This window comes from Podarcis bocagei (genome assembly GCF_964188305.1).
Source record: "Podarcis bocagei genome assembly, chromosome: 1".
NCBI lineage: Eukaryota > Metazoa > Chordata > Lepidosauria > Squamata > Lacertidae > Podarcis > Podarcis bocagei.
In genome coordinates, this window is record NC_138125.1 from 123,336,598 (window position 1) to 123,356,378 (window position 19,781).

A 19,781-nucleotide genomic window follows, 5' to 3' on the forward strand; every position below is an offset into this window, starting at 1 on the left:
AAAGACACTGAGGCTCAGTTTGGGAACTCTCCAGTGTCTTGGTTATTGCAGGAGCTGTGAGCCTTTTGCCCTTCTTGTTCAACCTTGGAGCACAGATCATATTACTTGGAAGATTAACTCAGTTAATTCATCTCATAACCAAGAATGAATACATTGAACCCAAAGAAGTATGAATATTTCCATATGTCTGGATATTTTAGATATAGGGGTATCTTTTATATGGGCAAAATTTGTATAAAATCTCAGATGGCTGAATTAGTGTGGGAGAAAGCGTAGAATGAGGAAAAACTAGAAATTGATTCTTAAATGTTAGAGTTAAAAGCCTGACGGAGTAGCAGTCTGAGAAACGAAATGCTATCCAACAGTTCATGCTAAATTTAAAACCTCTTCCATTTTAATTCTCTTTAAAGATGCATCATAAAATTTCTGTGATCCAGCTTAAAGCATGCTCTGCATGAGAATACTTAATGGTAAAAAATAAAGATGTATTCCTATCTGTTCATTATTATTATTATTACTGTTAAAAGAAATGTCAATTAAAATTTCATGAAACCACAGCAGTGTCACAACTTCAAAAAGAACTGAATTAATTGGAAAAGAGGGAGAACATGTTTTAAGTGTTTAGGCTCCTATTAGAGGAAATTAATCATAAATCTTGGGGCCTAATTAATACTTACTTTTTTAATGTTTCCATGTATTTGGGTTGTGATCCAAGTTCAAGGCACTTGTTTCATCAAAGGCCTTGATGCTTCAAAGAGTTGAGCACATACTCAGAAATACTATATGATCTCAAATGTCCATTCACTAATAAAAGGCTGTGTAGCTTTGCACCGCGGGAAATGTTGCTTGCTCACTCTTGACCATAGAACGTTAAAATTGCTTGAACTCTGCTGAAGATGTGTCCAACTTAAAAGCCCACTTATGATTCAAGTGATAAAATAGTCGACAATGTAGGGGCATCAAGTTGTTAATTCCCTTTCCCTTTCTCCACAACTTATTAATTTATGAAACTATTACATATGGCACTAAATAATTTGATTTTCCCCAGTAGGTGGTGCTAATGCTCTACAGCAAAAAAGAGACGTTTTTGGCAGGGTTAATTCTTTCCTAGTTCTCTTCCAGTTTATGATTTATGCCACTGCTATCAGTACTAAGTCATTACACTGGGCCAGGAATTGTTAATATTATTGAAAAGAAACACTCTTGTTGCATTATCAACTTTCCTATACAGCATTCTCCTGTACTGTTAATTTGGAATGCTTTCTGTTCCCTTGCGCAGATGTGAAAAAATAGTATAAATCATCATTACCAGAGGGAACGTGGAAGCCAGGAGAATCTTCTGGTAGAGCATGTCCATTACATAGACGCTTCCAAAATACTCCATTTGAACTCTTTGTTCTTGTTCCCGAAGTAACATTTTCCATTCTTCTAATCAAACAGTTATATGAAATGGGTGTTACTCAAAATGTTTCATAGTGAGCCTTTTCAAGTAAACCCTAATCTTAAAACAGACACAGATTGTCGGCCTGTTGGTAAGAATGTCGTTGTTCTGGAAAAGGAGAATGACTAATGTGTGAAACATACAAAGGATGGAGCCCAAGGGAGAAAATAGATCTCAATCTTTGGAGTCTGGCAAGCTGCCCCTCTCATCATCTTGTCTTCCATCGCATTGTTGCTTCTTTCCTACTGAGCACTAGCAAAGGCTTGTTGATGATGGGCGACACACCTTCATTTGCTTTCCAGTTCTGCTGCAACAAATCGAGGGCAGCAACAACAGTAGTTTAGGAGCAGTCTTCATATCAACTTTCTTACTTTCAAAGATCCTGCAGAAAACCAGCCACTTCTTCCAACAATATAAGCTGCCCAGTGAAATGTAAGGACAGACCAGTTTTGGCCCATGCCTCATGAGATAAAATGGCTAAATAATGTAAAAAAGGGGGGGTATCACATTGAGTTTTAGTACATCACGTATCACACCTAAACCATGCAGTAAACCCAACCTCTTGTGTTTCCCCTGGCTGCAACTATTTAATGTAAGTTAATGTAAGTCTTTCAGGACCGGTGTTATGTGGTTTCGGTGGCCGCTCCCAGTCAGCAGTCTAGCTGCTGCATTCCGGATTCGTTGTAGTTTCCGGGTCACCTTCAAAGGTAGCCCCACATAGAGCACATTGCAGTAGTCCAAGCGGGAGATAACCAGAGCATGCACCACTCTGGCGAGACAGTCTGCGGCAGGTAGGGTCTCAGCCTGTGTACCAAATGGAGGTGGTAGACAGCTGCCCTGGACACAGAATTGACCTGCGCCTCCATGGACAGCTGTGAGTCCAAAATGACTCCCAGCCTGCGCACCTGGATCCATTCGGGGGCATCAGATTTTGGGCTTTCTCAGGGCACTGTATTATGAAAGATTACCAAAGTCCATCCCTGATCCTGGAGAGTATTACAATGAATTATAATCTATAAATGCAGAGTCAGCCCTGAAAAATCTGCATTGGCTGCTGAAAGAAGCCTTGCTACTAATGGAGGAGGCACCTATACAAAGGTCTCACCAACTGACCTCAGCAGAGGACCTGAGATAGACAGAGAGCTGGAAATGGATATTGTTTTCTTTGGAACTTGTGAGCTGTAGCAAATTTCAAAAAAGGAACGTACTATGACGTAATTAATAGAGCGAAATTTAAACTATGTATATTCTTACATGATCCTTTGTTTCCCATTTTCAGTTCGCAAGACATATCAAGAAATCTGAAGGTCAAAAAACACCAAAGGTTGAGTTGCAAATTTCAATATATGGAGTGAAAATTCTAGATCCCAAAACAAAGGTAGGAACCCTCTTTTCTCCCTCTTCTCCCTCTAGCATTCTGACTATTTGACGTAATACATATATTAAATTAGATGTATCCATCTCATTGGCAAGCAAGGATCAAAAATAGCAGAAGGTCTGGTATGAAACATGAGCTCCCATCATGGCCACTGCCAAGAATAAATTTACAATAGCTATAAAACATTGCATAATCAAGATAGTAACACAGTATATATATATATATATATTCTGCTTTTTTGAAGTTCCTCAGCAATGGATTAGATCCAGCCATCTTTTTTCTTTCAGTTCCCTCTGCAGCTTTTCTGGGGGTTGGCGGGGGGTGGAGAGAAATTGGAGAAAATTGCCTCCCTGCTTCTTCCAGTGGGATCACCATGTGGGTGGAGGTAATGATGAAATACATGGATCAAGGGGCAGGGAAAATCTTTCAACCTGTCATGTTCCTATCAGTCTCCCAAACAAAAGTCACCCAAGGAATAACTGAAATTCACTTCACAATAGCTCAGTTGGCTTGCGTGCGGTGCTGATAACGCCAAGATTGCAGGTTCAAACCCCATATGGGACAGCTGCATATTCCTGCATTGCAGAGGTTCGGACTAAACCATGGGTAGGCAAACTAAGGCCCCAGGGGTTGGATCCAGCCCAATCACCTTCTAAATACGGCCCTCCAGGATAGAACTCTAGAACTTCCACCATTCCTAGTCATTGGCTATTCTGGCTGGGCCTGATGTGAGTTGTGCTCCCAAACAAACTTCTAGAGGACACCATGTTTGGGAAAGCTGGGAAAAAATCAGTAATCACCTCTACAGCGTTGGCATTAAAGATTCATGCAGTCAGTGCAAACAATTATTTTTCAGTTCTCACTCTTTTATAGTAAACACGTGCCTTAAATAAATAAAGCTTGCTCCTTTAAGCTCACCGTAATGTAACTGGCAGGGATTTTTTTTAATAAAAAAATCTCAATGTATTCAGCATGGTGATGATAATGATGATCTTGAAAAATCAACTCTGAGCCAAGTGGAAACTGTGTTATGGTTATGGAATGGGATGTTCCTTAATGTTGGTCACAGCTTGCAGATGGCACCACATTCACTGACACACAGAAGGTGAAATGAGTTTGCTGAAGGGTTGCTCTCAAAGAATGCAAGAAAACTTCACTTCAGCTGCTTTAATCCAGGGTCACAAATCTAAATTTGGCTCTCTAAAATATTCTGCAATCAGGATTAGTTGAGAGTGATTGCAGAAGTTGTTTTCCGTGTACAGTGGTGCCCCGCAAGACGAAATTAATTCGTTCCACAATTTTTGCCGTCTAGCGAATTTTCCGTCTTGCGAAGCACGGTTTAAACGGCTTAACAAAGTCGCAAGACGTTTTCGTCTTGCGAAGCAAGCCCATAGGGAAATTCGTCTTGCGAGGCAAATCGCGGACGAAAAAACCTTTCATCTAGCGAGTTTTTTGTCTTGCGAGGCATTCGTCTTGCGAGGTACCACTGTACGTGTTTCAAGTGCCCGATATGTTTAACATATCTCTTAAGTGGTATTCTGAAATAGAGCATGGTACTCCTCATTTACTCTATACTTCAAGATCCCGTCCTTCTATCTGGAAAATTGGCATTTGCATCGTCCACTCACTACGGTTAATATACAGTCATGTCAACTGACGGGATGTTATGTACAGCAGAAATATGTTTTGTGCAGAAACTACATTGAGTGTGATCCAACAAGAGAGTCCCGAGAATGGAGCTGGAGCTCTCCCAATATCTGCAATGGAACATCTTGTGTTTATGCTTCTTTGCCTTGTGTAGCTGAAAATTAGACCCAGATGCCTATTCGGATTGCAGGCATGTCTAACAAAGCAGTGTATTGGTCTGTGAGAGGCATATTTCATGTTAGAATGTAAAATTATAGCTTGTTGTGGTAACTTTTGTGGGGCCTCACTAGACGATCATCAGACCCCCCCAAATGCAAGCCAGGATGTGTAATTGCACCATCGTTATTTATTTATTTTTTGCAGGAAGTCCAGCACAACTGCCAGCTCCACAGGATATCATTTTGTGCTGACGACAAAACTGACAAAAGGATATTCACTTTCATATGCAAAGATTCAGAGTCAAACAAGCACTTGTGTTATGTCTTTGACAGTGAAAAGTGTGTAAGTATGAAGTATTTATTTTAAAGCTGGTTTGGGGTTGAGTTTTGTTTGTTACGCTGAAAGTTATTGTCCCTTTTCTTGCTGTAAAGGCAGAAAAGAGAAGAAAACATGCAAAAGCTTCTAACTTTGAAGCCAAATTTGTCATGAAGGTATTATCACTGTGCTCCTTTTAGACTGTTACAACCAGTGCTTTTTTTCTTAAAAAAAAATGTTTAGGGGTACTCTCATTTTCCTACTCATATTGAAATACTGCCCCTCAATGAGGCCAAACTTAGATTCACAAAATGTTTAGGAGTATGCATCCCCCTGCATTCCCCCCACGTCCACCCAGGAAAAAAGCATGAACACTGGTTGCTAGAAACTGCAGGATGGGAGAGTGCTGTTGCACACAGGTTCTGCATGCTGGCTTTTCATAAGCGTCTGGTTGGTCACCGAGAGAGCAGGATTCTACACAAGATGTACCATTCCTTGGCTTGATCCAGCAGCCTTTTCTTATGTTCTTATGCAATGTCAATCACAGACCATATAAGGAAAGCCAGAAAAACAGCCTCCTTGTTTCTTAGTCCAAATATTTCTTAGTCCAAAGTATTTTATACTTCAACATGGATACCCAAAATGTCCAAACCAAGCACTATTAAGCATCAAGGTTGCATCCTGCTGCATGCTGCGTTAAAATACCAGGAAGCAGTGTGTGGTGGGCCAGCGTTGGGCCTTGCATTTTAGTATGAAGAGGAATACATGTGCCCTTGACAGGCAGCATTTCTGTTTTGTACCTCTGCATCTGAAAAACAAGATGCGGGTGGCGCTGTGGGTTAAACCACAGAGCCTAGGGCTTGCCGATCAGAAGGTCGGTGGTTCGAATCCCCACGATGGAATGAGCTCCCATTGCTCGGTCCCAGCTCCTGCCAACCTAGCAGTTTGAAAGCACGTCAAAGTGCAAGTAGATAAATAGGTACCACTCTGGTGGGAAGGTAAACGGTGTTTCCGTGCACTGCTCTGGTTTGCCAGAAGTGGAGTCATACTGGCCACATGACCCGGAAGCTGTACGCCGGCTCCCTCGGCCTTTAAACCGAGATGAGCGCCGCAACCCCAGAGTCGGTCACGACCGGACCTAATGTCAGATGTCCTTTAACCTTTACTATCTGAAAAACAGTACCATAAAACCTGGGAGAAATGTCCTTCGCTGTTCTGAGACTGAAGGAAAGGCTCTGTCTTTTATCTTGCTGTAGGGCTTTGATTGTTTATAGAGCTGTGCAGTGTTAAGTGCTGCACAATGGCTAAAGTAATGTTTTGGATACTTTCCTTCTCTTGGATCTTGTGTTCATCCTTCCTCTGCTTCCAAATCCCGATGCACTTTTTCATTATAACTAGAAGGACAGTTTAAGTAGGACAGTCACATCACCCATGTACAGATAAGTTTGCATATCGCGGATGCAACCCAGCCTTGTGACTCAGTGGTCCAGGTCTGGGATGGATAAAAGCATTGGCAGTCATTGAAACTCTGAGTCATGTTCACTGGTCAGGAAACGCAGCGTAAAAGCACACACAAATCATGTTCTGTGAATACCAGGACTTAAGCCATTTGGAGCCGCTCCAGGTCTAGCCATCTGTAATTATCCCAGAGACAGGCTAGTTACACTGTTATTGGCCCTGGCTTAAAATCAGCTCCTTGGTGGTGGCCAACGCTGCGTTCCATCTGACCACCCTTCATGTACTACGTCTTGAACAATAGCCTTAATGTCTTGTCCCTTTGAATGCATTTTGCCAAAAGAGCTCTAAATGTGGTTTTTCTGCACTCTGCAGTTACATCTGAAACAGCTTGACGTATCACAGGGTTCACATGCAATGCAGTGTTCAACCATGGTTTACATCTATGTGACATGGCAGCAGTAACACTGGAGTGCTTCAGTCATGATCTTCTCTCCAGGAACCCACACACTTTCCCATTGAAGCCAAACCATGATTTGGCCTAGCATTACATGTGAACTAGGCCAGTATGTTCCTTTAGGGGTTTGGTTTCTGCTCAGCTAGAGTTTACAAGCTAACAGTAATATTTGCTCCATATAAAGGCAGAAGAGATAACTTTAACTATTGGTCAAGCATTTGACCTGGCTTACAGGAAATTTCTGGAATCTGGAGGAAAGGATGTCGAAACAAGAAAACAGATTGCTGGGTTACAGAAAAGAGTAAGTAGCAGAATTTGGGTTTCTTTTCTTGGTTTAAGTAATGTATTGTTTGGATTTTCAAAGATATACTGCTGGCGTATAGCAGGACAAAAGTGAGAATTCAACATTATAGAAAAATTCATTACGACAACACATGAAATTAGGGGGTTGTGTCCGACTAAGTCCTACTCAGGGTAGAACTATTAAAAACAACAGATTTAAGTTAACCTTTACTAACTTGTCCATTAATTTCATTAGGTCCACTCTGATTATGACTTTGCCTGATCCAACTCAGAGAAGCTATTGCTAGTAACTAAAGTACCCTTAAATTGTTTTTAGTGATTCATCTGAACTTATTAGGGCTTTGCACACCCCACCTGTTCAACCTGTGATCTCAATCCAGGGGTCCCAAATCAGGTAACATCACCCTTGGCTAATTTGGGGCCTATCTGCCCCAACCTAAATCCAGCCCCGAAGTAGCTAGGGGCAGGCTTATGTTTAATTAGTTTCTTAAAATAACAATGATCTGAGAAGCGGATTGAAAAGTACCGTGCGCCAGGCAGGAAGGAGAGCCAGCAATCAGGCCCCTACTTTCTCCTAGTGTTCATGGGCTTTTTCGCAGAGGTTTCCCACCTGGTTCCTGCCTCACCTTCCTCCCTGACAACCGTGAATTACTATGGGCCATCCAGCCCAACATGCAGTGATATGTGGTTATCAGAACCCAACTCATCCAACAGCCAAGCTCCTCCAAATATGCCTGATTTGGCTCTAGATGCAGCCAAATCCAGTATGCTCAGCCCTAAATATTGCATTCAGATATTACATATTCTGTATGCCTATGGCTCTACACAAATACAGCATGAGCTTCAGTTTTCTGAATAGCTTCATTAAAAGCCAAGTGAATGGTTCTGCAGTGGTCAGGGCGTGTTCAAGCACCAACTTGACTGGTCATATGAATGCCTATTTGGCCACAGTTGATTATTGTTTAATATTCTGTCCAGCATAGGATGTCCTGTGTACATGGATGCCCACTGCTTTATTGCCTCGGAATGTTATTTGAGAGCTACGGTAGTAATGATTTGATAAGATTCCAGAAAATTTGCCCCAAACATTATTACAACTTTTCTGGGGTCCCTTGCCTTTAAATTGAGCACTTCCTCTTTTAAACTTGCTTTACTGCTTAGTTTTATGCTGTCTGTGGGAGAGGGAGCGCATAAATTTGCCCAATAAATAGCCTCTTCTAAATTGCTCCAGGTTAATGTTCTTTTTAATAATAATAATAATAAATTTTATTTATATCCCGCCCTCCCCAGCCACAGCCGGGCTCAGGGCGGCTAACAACAATCAAATAATCAGTCAAATAATCACACAATCTAAAAATATTTCATTATAAAAATTAATTAAATCAAATTGATGGCAACCAATTAAGCAGAATTATGTGCAGGTTGCCAGAGGAGGGAGTCAGGCTGCGCCCTGACCAAAGGCCTGGCGGAACAACTCTGTCTTGCAGGCCCTGCGGAAAGATGTCAGGTCCCGCAGGGCCCTAGTCTCTTTTGACAGAGCATTCCACCAGTTTGGAGCTGCAGCCGAGAAGGCCCTGGCTCTAGTTGAGGCCAGCCTAACCTCTCTGAGGCCTGGGACCTTGAGGATGTTATTATTTGCAGACCGTAGGTTTCTCTGTGGGGCATACCAGGAGAGGCGGTCCCGTAGGTACGAGGGTCCTAGGCCGTATAGGGCTTTAAAGGTTAAAACCAGCACCTTAAACCTGATCCTGTACTCCACCGGGAGCCAGTGCAGCTGGTATAATACCGGATGAATGTGGTCTCGCAGCGAAGACCCCATAAGGAGTCTCGCCGCGGCATTCTGCACCCGCTGGAGTTTCTGGGTCAGTCTCAAGGGCAGCCCCACGTAGAGCGAGTTACAATAATCCAGTCTGGAGGTGACCGTCGCATGGATCACAGTGGCTAGGTCAGGACGAGAGAGATAAGGGGCCAACTGCTTAGCTTGGCGGAGATGAAAAAATGCCGCCTTTGTTATAGCTGTAATCTGCGACTCCATAGAAAGGGAGGTATCGAAGATTACACCCAAACTCTTAACGGCCGGTGCTGGCACTAATTGCACCCCCGCAAGAGATGGGAGTTGCCCCCTCGATCCCATATCGTCCCGCCCCAGCCAGAGGACCTCTGTCTTCGAAGGATTTAACTTCAACCGGCTCCCACGTAACCATCCAGCCACAGCTTCCAGACATCTGGTCAGTGTGTCTGGGGCCGAGTCAGGATGGCCATCCATCAACAGATAGAGTTGGGTGTCATCAGCATACTGATGGCAACCCAGCCCAAAACTCCGGACAAGCTGGGCGAGGGGGCGCATAAAGATGTTAAAAAGCATCGGGGAGAGAATTGCACCCTGAGGCACTCCACACACCAAGGAGTGGCGTGATGACAATTCCCCCCCAAGCGCCACCCTCTGTCCCCGACCAGAGAGAAACGAGCGCAGCCATTGAAGGACTGTGCCCTGGATCCCCACGTCGGCAAGGCGGTGGTCCAGGAGTTCGTGATCGACCATGTCAAAGGCTGCTGACAGATCTAGAAGAATCAGCAGCCCTGACCCGCCTCGATCCAGCTGCCTGCGGAGATCATCTGTTAGGGCGACCAGAGCCGTCTCGGTCCCATGACCAGCGCGGAAGCCGGACTGGAATGGGTCCAGAGCAGATGTTTCATCCAGAAACCTACCAAGCTGTTCAGCAACCGCTCTCTCAATCACCTTACCCAGGAATGGAAGATTCGAGACCGGGCGGTAATTGGATAGATCTGAGGGATCTAATGATGTTTTCTTTAAGAGCGGACGCACCACCGCCTCCTTCAGTTCCCCTGGGAATATCCCGGTGCCAAGGGACAAATTGATGATATCCCCCAGGGGGCCCCGCACCTCGTCTGGACACGCTCTAATCAGCCATGACGGGCACGGGTCAAGAGGACAGGTGGTGGGCTTTCCAGCTTGGAGGAATCTGTCCACATCGGCTGGAGATATCCGGTCAAAGTGGTCCAATACTGGACCCGAGGACAGTCGAGGGGCCTCCAGTTCCTTTATTGTATCCAAATTGGCAGGGAGGTCATGGCGGAGCAACAGGACCTTCTCCGCAAAAAAGCTCGCAAATGCCTCACAGCTGTGTGTCAGATTGTTATTTAAATTTGGCTGTCCTTCAAGGGACGTTAAAGACCGAATTATACTAAATAATTGCGCCGGGCGAGAGCTAGCGGATGCAATGGAGGCCGAGAAGTAAGACTTCTTAGCAGCCTTCACTGCCATCTCATAGGTTTTCATAAAAACCCTATAAGATGTTCTTGAGGCTCCGTCACGGGCACCCCGCCATACTCGCTCTAGCCGTCTGAGGTCCCGCTTCATTTTCCGAAGCTCCTCGGTAAACCAGGGAGCCCGGTTTCTGCGGGGTCACAGAGGGCGCTTAGGTGCGATCTCATCGATGGCTGCCAGGAGCTGGGTATTCCAGCCCTCAACAAGCTCAGTCAATGAGTCGCCAGGGGGAGCAAGGTCCCGCAAGGCTTGACGGAATCTATCCGGGTCCATCAGCCTCCGCGGGCGAGCCCAAATCGGCTCGCCACCTAAGCAGGGTGGGGGTGGAAAGTCAATCCTGGCTTTCAGAGCGTAGTGATCAGACCATGGCACCTTCATCGAAGGAGACATGATCACATCTATACCGGCGCCAAAGATCAAATCCAGCGTGTGGCCTGCTTGATGTGTGGGGCCCGAAACAAACTGGGAGAGCCCTAGTGTCGCCATGGAAGACACCAGGTCCAGAGCCTGTGAGGAGGGAGTGGCATCAGCGTGGAAGTTGAAGTCTCCCAATACCAATAGGTTAGGGAACTCCAAGGCCCAGCCGGCCACCGCCTCCAGCAGGCCTGACAGGGTGGCTGCTGGTGCGCTAGGTGGCCGGTACACCAGCCAGACAGCCAAGCTCTCCTCGGAGCCCCACACTAGGCCAACACATTCAATGCCGGGGATCGATGGCGATGGTAGAGCCCTGAAAGAACAATTTTCCCGGATTAATACTGCCACCCCTCCCCCCCGGCCCACAGTCCGTGACTGGTGGAGGACGGAGAAACCCGGGGGCGCCATCTCTCGTAAGGTAACAGTTACCCCTTCGCGCACCCAGGTCTCCGTCACACAAGCCAGGTCAACTCCCTGCGAGATAAAGAAATCTCGCAGGGTAGCGGTTTTGTTGCCTATAGACCTGGCATTGCACAACACCAGTGAAGGAGGTGAGTAATCCTTGCTCACCCTACCCTCGTCTCTCGGGATGGGGCGCAGATTGGAAGGGGTACGAGCGTATCCATATCTCGATCCCCTTCGCCTATAACATCTGCCCCCACCGCCATACCTCCCTCGCCCCTCCACTTTTTCTAAAGTATTTTGGCATTAAGCAAAGAAGAAGAAGAAAATGAAAGAAAACAACTTGACCCAGCTACTCTAATCCCATGGGTAGAGAAACTGATATTGGGACAAATGAGTCTATTTGTCAATAATAATAATAATAATAATTTATTATTTGTACCCCGCCCATCTGGCTGGGTTTCCCCAGCCACTCTGGGCGGCTTCCACAGAAACCAAAAAGCACTAAAATATCATACATTAAAAGCTTCCCTGAATAGGGCCGCCTTAAGATGTCTTCTGAATGTCAGGTAGTTGTCCATCACCTTGACATCCAATGGGAGGGCATTCCACAGGGCGGGCGCCACCACCGAAAAGGCCCTCTGGATCAAGAGGAAGCAATAAAATGAGTTGAACCTCAACTTGAAGAGAAGAAACCTTTCAATTAACTTTAGAATGGACCTTTCCTAACTAGAACTCAACTTGTGTGTAGATATTGTAGAAAAATCTTGAGTGCATTGTTGCTGATAATACTACTGTATATAAGCTCCATTTTGATTCCATAAAAAGTCATGTCTCATGCACCATGCAGTGGAGAATTTGCACCTCTTGATCTCTTGTTTGTTGCAAGCATAGTCACCATCTCCAAAAGGCCCTGAGTGCCTGGGCACTCAATTTTTTTTCACTAAGGGTGCTTGGCTAGGCGACCCAATGCTTCACACACTGCGGTGGGGTACTCCATCACACACACCCTGTGGCGGGGCACTCCATTGGGCCCTCCCATTGCTGCAGTGATGTGTGATGTCATGTGCTGCGCATGATGTCACATCTGTGCACCGGGCACCCACAATGCTGGGTGGAACCCAGCACTCCTGATTGCAAGACCTGATTATTCTATTTGCTTCCTATATGAGATATGCATCCTTGAGAGGAAATTTTTAATGGATAAGTATCAACAACTTGCTTCTGTACAAACCTCTTTTCTTAATAACGGCAAAGATTTTGTTCCTTGGTTATTTGCTTTCCTGGGCTCATTCAGGAAGTGAGTAAGAATGAGTCAATAAATCCAACGCAGTTCATTAGTCTCACCTTTCTAATAACTGCATTTTTATTTTATTTAGATTCATGAACTAGAAACAGAAAACATTGAGCTAAAAAACAAGGTTCAAGATTTGGAGAACCAGTTAAGAATAACGCAAGTGCAAACGTCGCCAGTAAGTACCCTGGGCAAAGCCATTTTTTCTTCGTAGAAATGCAATCACTTTAACACTTTTAATACTTACTTTGCTTCTAAATAAATAACCCAAAGGCTCTTTTCTGATTGACTTAACAAATAAATGGCAATTTCAGTGTTGAAGTAACTCTAAGATTGTGATGAGCTAATGAAAGGGAAAAAACAATCATGACTTAAACTGGCTAACTTTACTCTTAGTTTCAATACCAAGATTCAACGTTGAGAGTAGGCGACAGGGTCCCTGAAAAGTTAGTTTGACTAATTATCAAGTACAATTACAAAGTGCCAAAACATCCAAGTATGACGAAGGGCTTCCAGATCATTATTTGGTATATCAGCATCTCTCTCTCTTTTGAGAACTTAAGCATTGCCAGAGAACTAGTCCCTAAATTTGGGTGTATCTAACATTGTCAAAGTTTTGTCACAAACATACAGTTACTTACTTACCAGTTTGTTTTATGTGCGATGCACTTAACTAACTTCCTTTTCCTAATCCTTCCTGCAAGTGTGTATGAAGTCGGATTCCATGTAAAGCTGCCTCAAAAATCATATGGCTCTTTCCCTGTTTGTTATAGTTGACAATTTTGGTTCTTGTTTCCATGTGTGATTGTGGATGTACAGTCGTACCTTGGAAATCAAACAAAATCTGTTCCAGAAGTTCGTTTGACTTTCAAAACGTTCAGAAACCAAAGCGTGGCTTCTGATGGGCTGCAGGAAGCTCCTGCAGCCAATTGGAAGCCCTGCTGGATGTTCGGCTTCCAAAAATAGTTTGCACACCGGAACAGTCACTTCCAAGTTTGCCACGTTCAGGAGCCAAAACGTTTGGGAACTAAGCTGTTTGAAAACCAAGGTACAACTGTAGTGGATTTTTTGAAAGCAAGAAAAATCAATCTTAATTAAGCCAATGACAGTATGGTTTTAGGTGATGCTACTATCACCTAATGTGTTCAGCTGCATTTAAAGCACAAATTGCCTGCAAGCTACAACAATGGCAGTCAGTGGCATAGAAATGCAATTACCTTATGTCGAGAATCCCAGAGTATGCACCTTTTGTGAAATGTGGCCTCATTTTGCAGTGCAACTTTTGTAGATTTCTACTTAGTTTTGATTTTGTTTTAATTTTATTGGAGGCTCATCCAATAATTTTATACCAGGGTGGCTGTTTTCAGTTATGTGCGTCCGTATTTGTCAAAAAGTTGTTTGCTCTTCTGCTTCTGTCCTCTATACAGTTGTGTCTAGTTAAGTCCACAGTGGTTGTATATATTTAATCTGTGGAATCCTGCTCCTCATGCAAGGAAATCAATTTTTATTTTTTAAAAAATAAAAACGAAAAATGAATGAAATAAATATTTTATTAAAGAGTGGATTACATGATATCTAATCTAAAAAGTGATTTGAAAAAATAAATGTAATTGACGTGGGTTCATAAATTTCATGATGGTCTACTTTTCACAGATTTAAACAATCTTGTTAGTGATGATTAAATTATGCCTTATAATGCAATCTATTAACCCGTAGGCAAATCTAGCTTTTAATCACACAGAATGTTGTGTCAATAAAGAGATGATTCATAAAGTATGTCTTTCATCAAGGCAGAATAACAGTAACTAAAGGGAGAAAGAGGATATTTGTGTATATGTGTTGTCACAATCGTGTCTCCCATTGTCTCTAGCAAAGTCATTTAGAAACACACTTTTTTATATAAAAAAAAGAAGTTAATTTATTTATTTAGTCAGTCATTCAGTCAGTTGCTTTATTTTGCCCAGGGCAGCCCAAATCAATTTACAACCAAATAAATACACAAAAAAACCCCATTATTTACCATTATCTCTTTGCTTCCCTCAACCACCCATTTCTACAGTCAGCTTTCTGTGTGTGGTGTGAGAATTACTAAACATATAAATGTGTTTCAGGGTGTGCAAACACACCTATTTATTGATTATTATTTTTTATGTCTGTCCCACTTCCTAATGAAAAACCTCTCCAGGCAACTTCTTTCCAATAATTTTTTATTGGCCACATGCTAAGGAATTCTGTACCTAGAAGTCTTCATAGGCTGCCACTGGCTTTCTGGGCGCTTGAAGCCAGAAAGTTGGGGGGGGGGAATAAGATAGGCAGGTTCCACATAGGAGTCTTGTATTTCAGGAACATTTAACGTAAAAAGCAACTGAGAGAAATGTTCTGTTTCAACAAAGAGACATTGTTATTATGTAACAAGATTTATGCTTTTTAAGTATTGAGTGTGGAGGGTATAATGAGGTGGAACACGGATTTAAGAAAAGATCCGTAGGATAACAAAGCGTGGCAAGAGCGTGGAGAGTGCATTTAAAGACATACACTGTGGATATTCTCAAAATATAAGAGCTTAATTTTTAACCTAATAATAGGACCACCCAGTACAATAGATGTCACCAATTTACAGTAAATGTTAAGAAAATGGTAATGGGGTAATATTCATAGAATCATTAAATTGTAGGAGAGGGATGTGAGTGGCGCTGTGGTCTAAACCACTGAGCCTCTTGGGCTTGCTATTCAGAAGGTCAGAGGTTCGAATCCCCGTGACGGAGTGAGCTGCTGTTGCTCTGTCCCAGCTCCTGTCAACCTAGCAGCTTGAAAGCACGTCAGTGCAAGTAGATAAGTAGACACCGCCGTGGCAGGAAGGTAAATGGCGTTTCAATGCCCTCTGGTTTCCATCACAGTGTCCTGTTGCACCAGAAGTGGCTTAGTCATGCTGGCCACATGACCTGGAAAGCTGTGGACAAATGCCAGCTCCCTCAGCCTGAAAGCGAGATGGACACTGCAACCCCATAGTTGCCTTTGACTGGACTAAACCGTCAAGGGGGTCCCCGTAAAATTGTAGGGTTTGACTAGAACCCGCGAGGGTCTTCCAGTCCAAAACACACACACACACACTCCCCGCCATCCAGTTATAGAAGACTGGATTTAATACAGCCACTCACCTCTTTAGTCATGGTGACAGACCCTCTGTTTCTTGCATTCATTAAAATCCCAGTGAAAACAAATACTAAAGATGTAACACACTATAAATATTGTTTATCATTCTGTTCTTTATGGAAAACACTCATTCCACTACTGCTAATGCCATCCGCCTCTTCTGAACAATCACAGTAGCAAGATTGAGAGACTTTGAGCAAGCGAGCAAACCGGAAACCTTCACAGAAATTATTTGCCTGAAACTTTGTGAGAATGGCCCGTCCAGCACAAATGTCGAAAATTAATTGTTAGCATTATGCTCAAGGTATTTCATTTCCCACTGCTCATTAGGAATGCTGCCTCTGATATTTGTCATCCTCTTAAGACTGTAGGGGGGGACGGACCCACGTTTGGCTATAGGCTTCAGCAAATGTAAAATTACTCATCAAGTTATAATGCAAAAAAAGTTCAGTGTGGTTCGAATTTTGCGTTAAAAATAAATGAGCTACTTTCAACTTTTCTGTTTGGTGAATATTTAATATATGGATTTTAAAAATGTATATTAATCATATGTTAGAGCCCTGACATTGCTTTTAGTGAGGATATTTACAATGAATTTTTAAAGAGCATAATCAAGTATGTATTATTAATCACAATGCTAAATATGGAAAACAAAGCAGTAATGGGAAGGTTATTTATGTAACACAAAGACTCCAAAGGGCTTATAATTCAGGTGTTATGCTAAACCTACCCCCTTGTCCTTACTGCATATTCCTCCCCACATGCAGATCCTCAATGCTTCTCTTGCAATCTGATAAACATAATTTGCATATTTAGTTAAAAACTCCCAACTCATCCATTTATCATAAATGTATCTACCAGCAAATACCTAAACTAGTATCGGACAGTTTGCAGGCAGTGATTTGTCCCAAGATGTTCTCATAGGGATTTCTGACTCCTCGTTCTTTTATTGAGACAGAGCTACAGTGCCATGATGTAATTGGTAGGCCTTTTGCTCATTCCTGGTTCAACTAATTCCACCATTTTCAGGGAGTTTTGCTTTGTTTTTGTCTAGAGTTCCTGATCTTAAGCGTAGGTTTCCACTAATCAAAACACACCCCTTTATTTTCCTCCCCACTCACCCCCAAATAAAGGTGTTGGAACTTATCACTATTGCAAAAATTCTACTCCAGATGAAAGTTTGTTGGGAAGCATCCTCCCTGTAATATTCTACAAAGCAAGAGGAAAGTTAAGATAATGTTCTTGTCCTCAAATGAACTGAGGAGAGGAGCCAAGGTTGCTGGTAGCAAAACACATGATTTGAGATTCAGTCCACTTTGAAAAGTTCATTGATGTTTGCTCACAAGGAAGTGGCGGGGGGAAGTCTCCTGCAAACCTAGCAGTTCAAAAGCACGCCAGTGCAAGTAGATAAATAGGTACCACTGTGGCGGGAAGGCAAACAACGTTCCCATGCGCCGCTCTGGTTTCGCTAGAAGCAGCTTAGTCATGCTGACCACATAACCCAGAAAAACTGTCTGCGGACAAACGCCATCTCCCTCGGCCAGTAAAACGAGATGAGGCCCGCAACCCCAGAGTCGTTTGTGACTAGACTTAACTGTCAGGGATCCTTTACCTTTACCTTCTTGTATTTGTCATGAGACAAAGGTATTTGAGAGCAGAAGCAGTAAAAGGAAGCAGTAAAGGAGTCTAGAAATGTTGTGAAATGCTGAAAAGCTGCAGAATCACTCAGCATGCAGAATCACTGTAACTCATTCTCTGTATAAATGTTTGTATCGGCTTGCAGGAAGACTCAGTGGGGCCTGAGTGGGGTGGATTCAGTGTGTGTGTGAAGCCTGACTTAGGCATGGAGCCTGTGCTCAGTGAAGCCTGTACTCTGTGTATGCTCTGAAGCTAGTTTAAATCTTCTGTTCACTATGCTGTTTACTTGCAAACAAGTTATAACTCAGTAAAGCTATTCTTCTTTTCCTGAAGAAGACTGCGCTATTAACACTGCTTGAGTGTTTAAAAAAGGGCCTCAAAGCGGTTTACAAAAGATAGAACAATGAAATAAAGAAAAAAAATACAACACTACCTTAAAACATGCAAAAGTTAAAATACTAAAGCGGGTTAAAATTACCTCAACTTCCTTAAACATCTGGATATGAAGATTTTTAGCAGATGCTGAAAAGAATACAGTGAAGGTATCGGCAAAGTGTAACAACAACAACAACAAAAAATTACTATTTATACCCCACCCATCTGGGAAGCCACTTTGAGACTCCTTAGGGTAGTGATAAAGCGGGATATCAAATCCAAACTCTTCTTCTTCCTCCTCTTCTTCTAAATTACCAAAATGCTGAGTATTATATGGCAACTGTAGTAGTGCCAATTCCACTGATCAAAGCAGTCAATTTGAGTTTAACCTTGCCATGGCAACAGTTTGTTTCTTCTCCGAACTATGTATCTTAGCCAGCTTTGTGTAGATGAACATTTCAAGCCATGAGAGCGGAAGGGGGAAAGTCAAAATGCCTCTCTCAACTAAAGCGGAGAAGGATCCATGTTGGTTCACAAGAAGAAATCTGCAGTTGGGCAATATATTTATTTGGACCAAAAAATTAGTGAGTTGAGGATTTTGGTCTCGTGAACTCAGGATGTTATGTGAGGGTTTTCATTTTTATTAATGCCTTTCCTTGATTTTCCACAAACTAAGTGCAAATGTTTTAAATTTAGAATTATTTCCCAAACTGTCTTTTTTATTAAAACCTAACCTACTTATTGTAACATATCCATTAAAGACAGATTTGTATGTAATATAGATTAATGCTGTTTTTACCATTTCCTGAATAATTATGTAGGAGTTGTACCATGATTATTATAATGTGGTTTTCATTCCTGGTTACATTCCTAGCTGCGTGTTTTGCTCAGTCTCCCTACCAGTGAAAGTGTTAGTCATGGGCAGAGATGTCAAGAATTGCTGAGTGTACACAATGGTGCATTGTGCTTGAATTCTGTGGGATTCTTGCCTGTTTCCTACCATCAGCAGCTTGGGTTCATAAGTAGGATTTGTGTTCTCTGTGTGTGCTGTTCATTTTTAGGATTTGCTTTGGCATTAAATCAGAGGCACTTTCTAGCATTCGAGCCTAAGTAGTCTAAGGCAGTATGATTTATTGCTTCCATATAATAAGTTCACTTTTTTATAACACAAGAAGAGCTTAAACAATAAGAGCTCATTTAAAATATTTCTATATAAGGTGATCCCAGAGCAGGTTGCAATTAATTGCGCCTTGAGGGCCCCAGGACACCCCCCATATAAATAAATTCACGTGTTTTAGTTTAAAGGTTGATGGGCAAAATTGAGGCCACAACTTTATTGATTACACAATGTGAGCGGTATTGGCTTAGGCATTGGCAAACTATAACTGACTCCTGCCCACCCAGCAGGACGTTTGGAAGGGTAAACACCAAACGATGGAGCTATGATGCCGGCTAACAGATTGAGGTTGAATCCTGACAAGATAGAAGTACTGTTATGGGGGGACAGGAGGCGGGCAGGTGTGAAGGACTCCCTGGTCCTGAATGGGGTAACTGTGCCGCTGAAGGGCCAGGTGTGCAGCCTGGGAGTCATTCTGGACTCACAGCTGTCCATGGAAGCGCAGGTCAATTCTGTGTCCAGGACAGCTGTCTACCAGCTCCACCCAATACACAGGCTGAGACCCTACCTGCCTGCAGACTGTCTCACCAGAGTGGTGCATGCTCTAGTTATCTCTTGCTTGGATTACTGCAATGCGCTCTATGTGGGGCTACCTTTGAAGGTGACCCGGAAACTACAACTAATCCAGAATGTGGCAGCTAGGCTGGTGACTGGGAGAGGACGCCAAGACCACATAACACCGGTCTTGAAAGACCTACACTGGCTTCCAATATGTTTCCGAGCACAATTCAAAGTGTTGGTGCTGACCTTTAAAGCCCTAAACGGCCTCGGCCCAGTATACCTGAAGGAGCGTCTCCACCCCCATCGTTCTGCCCGCACACTGAGGTCCAGTGCCGAGGGCCTTCTGGCGGTTCCCTTGCTGAGAGAAGCCAAGTTACAGGGAA

General features: G+C 43.2%; 1 protein-coding gene across 6 annotated transcripts in view; it reads left to right on the forward strand.

Annotated features, from left to right (window-relative positions):
• GULP1 (GULP PTB domain containing engulfment adaptor 1) overlaps nucleotides 1–19,781 on the forward strand; it is a 168,060-nt gene that overhangs the window by 132,235 nt on the left and 16,044 nt on the right. For all 6 annotated transcript variants that reach the window (XM_081182112.1, XM_081182110.1, XM_081182113.1 and 3 more), the window contains 4 exons: nucleotides 2,721–2,819; nucleotides 4,830–4,967; nucleotides 7,037–7,153; nucleotides 12,640–12,732. In XM_081182112.1, coding sequence (XP_081038238.1) covers nucleotides 2,721–2,819; nucleotides 4,830–4,967; nucleotides 7,037–7,153; nucleotides 12,640–12,732 — 447 coding nt within the window. The remainder of the gene's footprint in view (nucleotides 1–2,720; nucleotides 2,820–4,829; nucleotides 4,968–7,036; nucleotides 7,154–12,639; nucleotides 12,733–19,781) is intronic.